The 13,058-nt window shown below is 38.9% G+C and overlaps 1 protein-coding gene across 1 annotated transcript in view; it reads left to right on the forward strand.

Annotated features, from left to right (window-relative positions):
• phf14 (PHD finger protein 14) overlaps positions 1-13,058 on the forward strand; it is a 126,220-nt gene that overhangs the window by 20,546 nt on the left and 92,616 nt on the right. The window contains exons 5-10 of the mRNA XM_084738502.1: positions 2,232-2,391; positions 3,206-3,317; positions 5,107-5,244; positions 6,562-6,708; positions 7,768-8,038; positions 10,276-10,382. Coding sequence (XP_084594628.1) covers positions 2,232-2,391; positions 3,206-3,317; positions 5,107-5,244; positions 6,562-6,708; positions 7,768-8,038; positions 10,276-10,382 — 935 coding nt within the window. The remainder of the gene's footprint in view (positions 1-2,231; positions 2,392-3,205; positions 3,318-5,106; positions 5,245-6,561; positions 6,709-7,767; positions 8,039-10,275; positions 10,383-13,058) is intronic.

A 13,058-nucleotide genomic window follows, 5' to 3' on the forward strand; every position in this document is an offset into this window, starting at 1 on the left:
CCAACGGAGGCAGAGTACTGATTGCTGCCCTCATTGGTAGTGAAGAGCACGTATGCCTGGTGTAATAGCTGCCATAGAAACCACATCAGCCAAGTAATTGTTTAGGCAACCTCAGAAAATTAAGAGGACAACATTAAAATTCCTTCGCCTGGCTTCGTCTTGCTTCATTTTTTTATCAAATGTTCAATTTGTGGTGCAGCAGTGTCACAGGAGATTGACAGCTTTAGACCAGAGGCAGACAGGTCTATTTTTTACTTTCTTACTTTCTTCTACTCGGTTCCCAGACTGTTAGAATTCAGCAAAAACAGTACAGTCAACAGCATTGACACTGTTGTACAGTGTCCAAAGGGTTGAGTCAGTTGAATGCAGGAAATAAAGTAAATCGATGCTAATATGCATCTGGTTTCAGTTTTCTCCCCAAAATGTTAAAGTAACTTTCCAAGAAAAGCCCTTAAATGACAACAGCATCCTTTTTTATCATTACCTTTAAACATGAAGACTGACGTCTTGCCACAGATCAAGGATTGGCCAGTGGAGCAAGTTTTTACCTTCTGTGTCGTTGCTTCTGTCAGTGGTGAAGGGCAGAGCAGGTCCATGCAGTCATCTCTTCCCATTCAGTTTTGATGATTAATGGATGATGTCATCCAGTTGAAGAATGACATCACTCAGGTCAGCAGAATGTTTCTTGAATGTGAATTCAGCTGGAATAAAGAAAAAAACCTGCACCTAGAAAGTTGTAGTTTCTGACTCTCACATGTTGTAGTGCTGCATGCAAGTTATAATAAACAAAATTACACGGCTTTTATACTTTTTCCAATATTTCTTGCTAATGCAACGTATGTTAACTGCCTCAATTCATTTTTATTTTTGAAGATTTGTCCATCATGCCTGGTCTTACTAATTTTGTGCTTGCCTTGTTAACTGCTGAGAGTTTAGATGTGGAATGTGGTGACATCGCTAAAAACAAGTCTGACACAGAAGAAAGATGAGCAGTCAGACGATCAGATGGTTTCCAACCAAACTCCTATGTCCGCCTTCAAGGTCTGAATATAAAAACGCACGTGGATTTATACCCAGATGCATACAAGTACAGCTGCAGACACCACTTTATGGGGTCTGCTCAGAGGACGTGTTCCACATGTGCAGATGGTATCACCGTAGTTTGTTCTAGCATAGTGGCCTTGCAGGCGAGTTTGCATTGTCTCAACAGGTTTGAGGTACACAGATGTTCCAGCAGAGCCTGTGTGCAAAGGTCACCCTTTGATTATGAACATTTTTTCACATGGACTCACACTATACGTGTACAATGTCAGCTTTAATGTATTTGGAAGACAGAATGAAGGTAGACGGTAAATCATTATCCAAATTGTTTGAGGAGAACATCCATCAGAGTTTTTTTTTTATCCATTTCCGTTATAGCTGTGTTGGACTTTATGACCTACTGTTCTTGCCGTAGCTGTGTGCACTTTTTTGTACAATCAAGGGTTATTTGCAACAATTAAGGTGTGCTCATACTCAGTTTTACCTCCAAGTTGAGTGGTTTTGATATTCTAGATTAACTGTTCGCTTGTTTATACCCTTAATTACCTGTTAAACTTCATTTTAGCCATATTATTATGTTTACTGATGTCATCAGATAATTTAGTAAGCACAATAATACCATAAACAATATAAAATTGTCAAATACAGAAGCAAATTAAAGCAAATGTCAGTTTATGTACTTTTTTTATGGTTAATGCTTACCTTTATTTTTAATACTGTTATTTTTGATTGATTTAATTGCATATTAATTATATATTTAACATGTTTAAGTTTATCTTAATCTTTTATTTTGGCAGTTTCAGTCCACTGTATATTTGGATCCATTCTAGTCAAGTTACAGCTTAGTAAAAGTGCAGTACTAAGCAACTGGTGTAGCCCTTTCATTAATGCAAATTGCATCTAACTACAACCAACTAAACTTTACAGAATAGATAAACAGTAAATGATAAACTGTTTTTTTGAGACTCGCACAATTAGATTTTGAGGTTTTCTGGGGTTCTTAGCTGCAGCCGCTGAGGTCTGAAGAGTCAGTTCATTGGCTTGTATTCCTCTGCTTATTGGAGGTTAGTGACAAACTGTAACGTTCACGTCACTGCCCTTTATGAGCGGCGCTGACATGGACAATAGGATGACTGCTGACTTTAATGAACAATGAAGTTAATACTGGCAATCCTCTCCTGTGTTTGCAGGATGTTACGGCGTGGACGGCGAGAGCGACTCCATCATGAGCTCCGCCTCAGAGAATTCAACAGAGCCGTGGTTCTGTGACGCCTGTAAGAACGGAGTGACTCCCAGCTGCGAGCTGTGCCCCAACCAGGATGGCATCTTCAAGGAGACGGACGCCGGGAGGTGGGACACAGTAGCACATTGACCCGGTGGTCAGTTGCCATTTATGAGAGGCAGCGAGTGGAACGTGTTCAGAAACAAATAACGCCTCAGTTAATGACCTCAGCTGGTTGAAATGCTGAAGGCAATATATGTACAAGCTAAATTGTACATATACTCAGCAGTGGAGAGAAGAGGAAGTTGGATTAAGGAGGAGAGAGAGAGAACTGGCAGAGGAGTGAGAGAAGAGGATGGAGGGAAGAAAAGAGATAGAGGAAGAAAAGGAGTGAGAGAAAAGAGTGTGTTATGTGAAGCGTGGAGACTTCAGCCACGTTATCGCTGATAGTGCTCCTCAGCCAGGCTGCACCCGAATTTACTACTTCACTAGAGCATGAAAAACACAGCAAATTAAACTGTGAAGCTGTTGCTTGCTAGAGATGGATATCTTTATATTGGACTTCGGATTCTCTTCCCTAAAGTCCGCATTTGAAATTGTGTCACACCAAACTGTAGCTAGAGTCTGGGGCTACATAAATCTATGAATCCATTTCTTTTTGAAGTGTCTGAGCAACTCGCTGCAGCCAATTTCATGATATTAAGTCTCTTATTGTCTGCAGTAATTCACTGCACTAAATGCAAAAATAAGCACAGCCACAGATTTTAATCAATTCACTGGTACTCTTTGAAATCAGTGACCAGAAATCAATATGTTTTAAATGTCAATTTTTTAAAAAGCACTTTTCATCTTGAAACAGTTTCAGATCATGATTTGCATACTGATGTGCTGCAGTTTGTTCTCTTCAACAAACCGGTTTATTTTCTTTCTCTTCATTTTCAGGTGGGTGCATGTCGTCTGTGCGCTGTACGTTCCTGGAGTAGCATTCGGAGACATCGATAAACTCCGACCAGTGACACTCACAGAGATGAATTACTCAAAATACGGGGCCAAGGCAAGTGATTTTTCTTTAGTTAGTTTGGATTCCTGGAATCCTGCAGGATTTTCTTTTAATTAGTGTGTCCTGAATGTATATCAGTCATTCTTGAGAAATGGGAAGAAAACATATTTTGAGAAGGTTTTGACTTTTACTCTTCAATTACTTGAGAATTCAGATAGAAATGACAGAGTTGACGTCTTACAGAGTAGATAAAAATGTTGCATACTTTCATTTCCCAGCATAGTCATAGTGAGAAAACATTTTATTTTTTAAAGTGTCTCAGAGTTCTCTTAATGGAAATTTTTGCATGTTACGGTTCAGACACATCTGATAGCAATATTATTAAATGAATTTGTCTAAAAATACAAAGTTTACCAGAGCTTTAGCAGTATTCCCTGCCTTTTTTAAAGCAGGAAGTGAGACAGGGGTCTCACTAACAGGGTAGCTACCCCTTTTTATGCCTGATTCAATCATGTTTTTATAACAATCTGACAGAGTTGACAAAAATCTGGGGCATAACTTTAAAGGGACAACATTTTCAAAGCACATTTTTACACCTATGTTATCAGTCGGTATTGTTAGTTTAGTTTTTGACACAGCAATTTTAGAAATTGAAACCTTAAAGCAAATCAAAACATTTCATAAGTTACATATATTTCATATATTTAAATCTGTAAATTATACATTTTCAGCTACAACTAGAATTAGTATTAATAAATTGTAGTTGTTTTTCTCAATTCTCAATAATGGATGAGATCCAGATATATTGGTTGTGTTTCATCATCATTCCGGCTTAGTTAATGACCACTAGAAATTTTAAAAGTTTTCAGTTGCTCAATTCTCATGAAAACACTTTCCAAACTTTTCAAAGATGTTGTAAAATATTCATTCTTTCTCACCAAGGTGTTGTATGAGAGTTAAAACTGAAACACTCAAAGGTCTAGTGTGGGAGACTTATTGGCTGAATATAGCAGAAATTCAATATAATGTTCTCATCAGTGTACATTTAGCTCAAAATAATAATTGTTTTCATCACCATAGAATGAACCCTTTGTCTCTACAGAGACCATGGCTCCTCTTCCACAGAGGCCGCCATGTTTAATTTGTTTAGAGGGGCGTATTTGCCTTTAATCGATAGGACAGCTGAAGATGTGATAGGAAAGGGGAAGAGAGAGTTCGGGAATGAGACGCAGCAGAGAGCCACAGGCGGGAGTCAAACCCATGGCTGCAGAGGACTCTCAGCCTCAGTACATGGGCTGAACGCTCTCCCACCCGAGCTACCTGACTTCTAAGGCCGCCATGGTGGACCGCCGTCTTTCAGCAGTAACCCAGAACAGAACAGACAGGCTCTGAATATGACTGTTTGCATTAGCACAAGTTTTGCAACCATCATAGGTTCTCCTGCACACTTGGAAGGAGACAATGAGACGAGTTGTTTGCAATCTGCAAGCTCTGCCCTAGTGCCACTAAATCCTCCACACTGGTCCGGTAAAAGCAGTTGAAATCACTGAATGCAGGTGAACTCTTCAAAGAATGAGATGAACTGTCAAGTGAACAGTAAAAGATGAAAAGAGCAGTGGAACTGTCAGTTGTCAAATGTCAATTGTTTGTACTAAATTTCACCTACAGTCAGAGTGTCAGTTGACATGCAAGTATTGACAGCAGTCAATAGTATGTGTCAGCAGCAGTAGTAGTTGTAGTGTTAGTAATAGTCTCAGAGCTGAAGTTCCTCTCTGTCTTGTTGCAGCTCCACCCTGAATTCTCCCTGTTGTATGTTGTTGTTGTTGGTCTGTTGCGTTTTTAGGAGTGCAGCTTCTGTGAGGACGCCCGCTTCGCCAGGACTGGTGTGTGCATCAGCTGCGATGCAGGAATGTGTCGCTCCTATTTCCACGTCACCTGTGCACAGAGGGAGGGACTCCTGTCTGAGGCCGCAGCAGAGGAGGTGAGGACAAAACACCTGCATATTCAAACCACAATGACATATTGTTACTCAATTACATCACTTTCCTAAGGGGTGAAATAACTCCCAGTGTTAGGTGCCATGCTGCTCGGCAGCTGTTTCACTGACAAAACCAAAGTGAAGCAAAATTCAAACTGTGAGGTCTCATGGTGTGGACACAAAAATACACAAACACAAAGAAAGACCAGGCCTGTGAGCTTTGTCATTCAGCTTGTGTGTATTCAATGTGTACTTCAAGTACTCAAACTGGACTTCAGAGCAAAACTTCTGCCACACCCAATCAAAAGTTCGGTAGATTTACGTATGACTTTCAGGGTGACAAATCTGGATAGATATTTTTTTCTTTGTGTGATCATTGAAACAAAATTATTCTTTATTTTACAAAGACAGTTGGCACATTTTTACTGGATTGTGGCACTGACTGATGGATATTATAGTAGCTAACACATTTCAGAGCCAACAGAAACATTTAAAGTTTGAAATGTGATCAGTTTTATAATGTGCTGCTGCTCATTATGTCAGTCAGGTCACTGCTGATTCAGTCCCCAGCACTGACCTGTGCAACAAACCAGCAGGCACCATGATGCAAACAGGCTCCACTGTGTCTGAAACCTGCTGGAACTTCTCAAGTAGAATAAAAGACTGCAAATATATAGATGTCTTTTGAGGGTGAATAAAGTTTGATCGAGGACTGAGGTATGAATTTGAAGTAACTACTTACAAGCTAACCTGCTGGGAACATGCTATCATACGTTAGTCCCAATAGCTCAACAAGCTAGCTGGCTAACTAAGAGTCAGCCCCAACATTTTACTTTTAAATGTTAGTGCGACCTCACCATCAGATGGGTAAAACTGCTTTTTATGTTGTACTTCATAGTATTTGTTTTAGCTTCACCCTTTTTACTGCTGTTTGTTGTCATCTGACAAGCCACAGACTCACAGGTAGGAAGGATCACGATTCTTTAACTCTGATCAGTCTTGTAAAATTGAAATAATCTCCTGTCAGTAAAGATCTGAAATATAGCAGAGATTATTTTCTTAAGTGCACTCTGTATTCAGGGATATTCTGAAATTCAATTATGTGTGTTTAAAATATAGGTGTCTACATCTTTAAGATGTGCAATGCTGTCAGATCATGTGTTATGTGTTTCTGTGGAAATAAAGTTTTGATTGAGGAAAAATAGTCAGGTTAAGCAAAGTTTTTATAAACTAGGTTGTGAACCGACGATATAGTTGAAGTTGTAAAAGATAACGTTCCTATTCTTTACTAATTGTTACAACATGTTATTGTTTCCGCAGGATATCGCTGATCCATTCTTTGCGTACTGCAAACAGCACGCAGACCGCTTTGACAGGAAGTGGAAAAGGAAAAATTACCTGGCCTTACAGTCTTACTGTAAGGTCTCTCTGCAGGAGAGAGAGAAACAGCTCACGCCTGAAGCTCAGGTAACAATCTGTCATTCATATCGGCTGCAGCAGCCAAATGTCACAACTGTTTCATATGTGCATGTGTGTCTGTACCTCTGTTGATCGATACTGGGATTCTTGGGCTGAACAAAGATGTGTAAATAAGCAGAGTATCCAAAATGAAAACAGAGCACTGAAACCGTAAACTTAACTGGAAATGAACCATTTTAAGCATTTTAAGATGTAGATTTTTAGCTGTAGCAAAACAACACACACACAAATAGAACAAAATATATGTATACTGTATTTATTACACTTACACTCTATTACACTTTATTACACAAAGGATCAGATATACATAAAATGCTGCATTAAATAAGACAAAACAAAAAAAAAAACACTTTTTGTTCATTAAAAATAATTGTCATAGTGGTGCATATTGAACAACATAGATGGTGATACCAGTATATCTGTGATTGGCCAATATCAGCTGAGAAAGTCAGCCAACCAACATGTCGTTCTGGCTCTAAAGCTCATATCACTTTACAAGGAGAATATTCTAGGGCTGCCCAGTTAATCAGACTTTTGTCAAAATCACAATATGGCTTACTACAGTTTTCAAATCACAGAATGTGCAGTATTTGTTAAAGGCAAAATGTTGTCAAAAAACATTTAAAGGAATGAATGTGTTGAAGCAGAGATGTCCTGTCCCACAAATCAGATTCTACTGACTTAAAAAAAACATCTTTATTTGGAACAGATTCCTGCAAAAAAAAAAAATCACGCCATAGTCATTTAAATAGGTTTTTCTATCAAAATAAGAATAATAATGTAAAAATGATCATTACTTAAATCACAAGTGGAATATCAGTCAAAATAATCACAATTATATATTTTTTCAAAATGGTTCAGCCCTAGAAAATTCCAGTATTTGGACATTTGTTCAGTTAAGTGCTGAAGATTATGTTACATCTTGCCTGTTTTATGCTTGATTTAATTTAGAGAAAACAAACAATGTAAATGTCCCTTTTGACTCACTGAGGGTTTATTACTTGTTGAATGTGTGAGTGTGTGAACATGCGCGTGTCCCGCCTGCAGGCCCGAATCACCACCCGCCTGCAGCAGTACAGGGCAAAAGCAGAGCTGTCCAGGAACACACGGCCTCAGGCGTGGGTGCCCCGGGAGAAGCTGCCGCGACCGCTCACCTCCAGTGCCTCGGCCATCAGGAAACTGATGAGGAAGGCGGAGCTGATGGGCATCAGCACTGACATTTTCCCTGTGGACACGTCCGATGCCAACGCCAGCATGGACGGACGCAGGAAACACAAGCAGCCTGCCCTCACAGCAGACTTCGTCAACTACTACCTGGGTGAGGAAACTCGCATTCAGCTTGATAAAGAATGCTTTATTCTCTCCTAGATTTTAGAACTATATACAAAAACACTTGGAGTAAAATTCAGTTGCAGTATGACAAAAGAATAAACTTCCAACCCATGTATTTCCAGGTACTGCTAATCTGATCTAAGGATCTTTAATTTCCCTAAAATTCTTTCTTTATGAATTATTCTTCTGCAGCAGTTGGTAGAGACAGCTCCATGTCTGAAACAGTGGGGAAAAGTTTTTCTCCTGGTAAGGGAGTTTGAAAAAAAAGTGTCCAGAAGGGAAAAAATGCCACAAAAGTGCCCTTCCACTGGAGAAAATGTGATGCAGTGCCATATAGGCTGTCCTACATGTTCAAAAACCAGTTGGCCTCTAGTTGATGTCTGTAGCAGTTGAACAGTTAATCGTTTTCTGTGTATTTTTCTTACAGAGCTGTCATAGTTGTTGCACTACAAGTCACATAATAAAATAGTTTTAAATCAACCAGAATACACCAGAAAATCATCACAGCTTTCTGCATGCTGGTGCCCTTTTTATTTTTATTTTTCTGCCCTGCCCCTCAAACAGCCTGAGTCCAGCACTGAGCAGCCTGAGCTCCTTCTTTGTGTGAGGTAAATCGGTGCTTTAGGTGCTCGTAAATAAACAAGAAGCATTAGAGCAGGAGCCTATGGGAGCCGCCCAGGGCAGGGGTCAGAAAACTTTTACTCTCAAAAGAGCCATTTTTGGCCAACAAAGAAAAAAAAAAATAAACTCTGTCTGTAGCCATAACTATTAAATTCTCTATTTTCCTCTGAGACCTTTTTTTTTGGATTTGCATCAGTAGCTGAGGGCAACTCAAGACTAGCTGGCAGCAAAATGTAGAGACACTGAGACATAGCCTGTGATGCACATTTTAGTTGAAAAAATATTCAAACTTTATTTTTTAGCTACACATTTACAGTTGGGGAGTGTAAGAATGACTTGCAGACCCCCGCGCCAGTGTATGTGGTAGGAAAAAAAAAAATCAGCATGGAAATCCATCTGTACAGACCGGCGAAAAGATTAAGTTCTTGTTTATTAATTTAGTTTATTTGTTTCATACACACATAAATATAAAAAAAAGACATGAAGGAAATATAAAAGTGTGTCTGAGGGTGTGGTAGAACTCTGTAATGGCTTATATGAAAACCACAATCAATGTACATATAAAAGTTCAAATACAAACAATACAAAATAACAATACATTTTAAATATAAGTCTTAAAAGATTGCACAAAATTAAATTAAATTTAATTCATAGCAGCTCTTTCCTACATCCAGAGCAGCAGAGCGTGCTGCCTGTTGCAGATATTTCTTCAGTCAGTATTTGTTGATAATACAAACACATAAATTAACTGTAACATATCATACAAACAGCCCCTTAGTCAGAGAATGATTTTGTGTTTTTTTAGACCAGTTTTGAATCTATACTTCTAGTATGTGGATAGAAAAAAGCAAATTACGTGATTTCCTACATCATTTTGTAGCATAGACACCCCGACTTGCTTTAAATAAAGACTGTGTCCACTAACATCAGAGGATATAATTTCATTTTTGTGAAATATAATACGAGGCTTATTAAAGCACTTCCCACCTTCACTAACCAGTTTCTCGGGGGAAGTCTGCATTACCTGAGCACTGTCTATCATCCTTCTTTTATTCTCTCTAAACAAAGACGGAGCTCTTCTTAAAGAATGAAGCACAGGTTCACATGCTCAGCCAGCTTTAACATTAAAATACAAATGTAATGTTTCTATAATGTAGTCAGCCTATATTCAGTCTGTCTTCAGAGCCGCCTGAGGAAGAACAGCCAACTTGCTTATCTGTATTTTTGCTAACAGCTTCTCTTATGGTTTTATTCTGCTTCATGCAGTTATTTTTTATAGATCTGCAATTAAAGCATCAATAAAATTCTAAAGTAAGAAGCTTCAAATCTTTATTTTAATTTGAACTAAGCAGAAAGAGTTTTGTCATTTATCTCTGTAACAGGATGGTGAAGTTATTGTGTCTTAATGCTCTTTAAAGGCACTTTCTCCCCAAATAAATGATTGTGATTCCAGATGTGTGAGACGCCATGTCAGTAACCTTGAGAGCATACTCCATTAGCCTGCAGCGCAGGGCCTATCTGCCATCAGTACACTCTCTCATGTGCTTTTTCCTGTATATAGATTGTGATCGTGCTATTGATTTTTGTCCCATTGATATTCAGAGCGGAACATGCGAATGATCCAGATCCAGGACAACATCTCCGAGCAGAAGAACTTAAAAGACAAGCTGGAGAGCGAGCAAGAAAAACTGCATGTGGAGTACAACAAGGTGAGCAGCACAGACAGAACCCACAGGAAATATTCTGAGGACAGGCTGGTTCGGGAAAAGTACAAGCCCGTCAGCGCTAACTTTATATTGTTAGTATTGTTTTTTTGATGTCTAAGATTATTGGGCAGCATTCAACCACCAATAATTAGACAAACAACAAAGCACGTGAATAGAGAATTATCAGCTCAGCAGAAAACATCTGGTGTCGCTGTGCCACCTGTGATTTGATGAAGTGGCTACAGCCAATACTGTTATTCAACAATCAAGCTAAAGAAAGAGTGTCACTAGATTATGTTTCACACATCATTTTCAGTTATTTATGTTTAAAAATGGGATTTAAAGGTGCAGTATTCAATTCTGGAGAAATTTACTGGAAATATAGTTGATCATTCCTAGGTCATCAGTGAAAGAGCCAACAATCTTACTGATCTGTGATTGGCCCAAGTCTTCTGTCACAAGCTAGATTTTTTCTTCTTCTTCTCACATAGTTCTGGTCTGCACCATGGGACCTAAATTCAGAAAAAATATGAACGGTAGCCTATGAAAAAAGACAAATTATTCTTTTTATTCTGTTTGAACTGTGCCATGCACAACACACTACTCCTACACTGGTGTTTGTCAATTCAAAACATAATTTTACAAGTCAAGAAAGTCTCAGTTTGTGGTAGGTTTGTTAGTTTAGTTTGGCTTTGTGTGAAACCACTTAGTGAGCTGTGTCTCTCATCTCACACAATATACATCATCAACACTAACATCACTGTTCCCTGTAGTTAGTTATTTTACCTGAAGTGTTTTATCAGTGACTCCTGGTGCTTTTATCAGCTGGGAGGAGGAAGACCGTGTTAAACCTGCTGTTGTGAGACTACATCCTGGTACACATGTTTTTGTAATCTCATTATACATATTTAAAAACAGTTTCTGAAAACGTGAACAGATTAAAAATTATGTAGTACTGAAATGTGGAGTTGTGCTTTTTTAGGTGGACCTGAAACATGACTCTGTGACATGCCGGAGCCATTTTCCCCCAACACAATACAAGCCCCATGATCAACGCCGCCTCCCCCTTCCTTCAGCCTCTCTAACAGTCAGTTACAAACGTACTTTCATCGACTCTCTCAGTCCAAATCACAGCAGTTCCCTTCAGTTCACTTCAGTTCTTACAACCTGACACAGAAGAAAAAAAAACACCCTGTCACCGTCCTTTGGCTCTGGTGGCTCGAACATTTCCAGACATGTCCAATACAGCTGCTAGACAGAGCGTCCATGTTTCAGGTGGTTTTCAGGTCGTAGTGGTGTTTGACACTGAGACAGTGGAGTGGACACGCCCCCGGTGTTTCAGAGCAGAGAAAACTGCTCATTTTTTCATAATTTTGAGACCTAATTTTCTATACTTAGCATTTTTTTTTAATCTTTCAAATTTGACTAGGTGGTTAATGACACATTTCTGTGGTGTGACAAACTCAGAACACACGTTTATTGTTGCTTTACACAAACTTTAACCCGAGTTATAAGTGAAAATATTCTATATTGTGTTCTTAATTATTGCTGCTGATGTTCTCGCTCATTTTCAGCTTGGTGGGTGGGTGTCTGCTTCTGGGTTAGCTCCCTGAACGAGAGACTTGCTGAGCAGCTGCTAAGGCAAAAATACCCGGTCTTGTAGTGTTAACGAAAGTGAAAAATAATGTGTACCCGCCCTAGGATTTGGGTCCACTCCTTAATTTAAGTTACACACTTCAACCAGTTTCATTAAAACTGAGCCAGTAGTTTTTTCTGCAATCCTGCTGGTAGGCAAAAAGACCAAACTGAAAACATAACCTCCTTGGCCGAAGTAATCATGACAAAATTTCACACAAATACCTAATAGGAAAAAAATGATGAAGTGATGACATTTTATAACCAAACCGTCAATGTGACATCATAATATTCTGCAAAAACACTTTTCTGGCCATTATTCAAGCCTCTGACTCAGGGACAGGAGAGGACATTGTGACCACGTTTCACAATCGGTCGGACACTGAATTAGTGACACTAATCTCGGGTTCCCACCTTGAAACTGTGCTGATTGTAGAGCTCTTTAGTGCTGCTGCCAGGTTGAAGACGTGTGAAGCATGTACATTTTAGAATTTGTATCTTTCTTACAGCAACAATCATATTTGAAGCATTATAGTCAGTCACAAGCTCATTGGTTTTGCTGATATGGAGCTTCAGGTGATTGCTGTTACACCATGTGACGAAGCTCATTATCAGTCCTCTAAAAATAGTCTCTAAGTGAAGACAGAATGTCTGTCACAGGAAATTGTTCATTGGAATCACACAGTGTAGTGATAACCTCCATTTCACCAAAAAATACACATAATACCAGGCCTGGAATTTCAGCATTTTAGAGGCAAGCCCTTTGGTTTTGTTAGTTTTTTGAGGGCACAAAGGCCACATGGCAGGGCAGCAAGGCCATCAAACTTCAAGTCCATGGAAATAAGAATTTAACTTAAGGGTTAAGGACGTTTAGTGACATTAAGTGCATTAAGTGCAGGGACACTGGAAGTCAGTTAGAGGTCTATATAAAGAAGTCATACTAAATAGTGTGCAGTATATAATGAGTAAATATATCAAATAATGAGAAACTTTCTCAAAATAGTCATTGAAAAATAATAAGAAACTTTCTTATTGTTTTGAGAT

This window comes from Lutjanus erythropterus, chromosome 16 (genome assembly GCF_056507025.1).
Source record: "Lutjanus erythropterus isolate fLutEry1 chromosome 16, fLutEry1.hap2, whole genome shotgun sequence".
In the NCBI taxonomy this organism is placed as follows: domain Eukaryota; kingdom Metazoa; phylum Chordata; class Actinopteri; order Lutjaniformes; family Lutjanidae; genus Lutjanus; species Lutjanus erythropterus.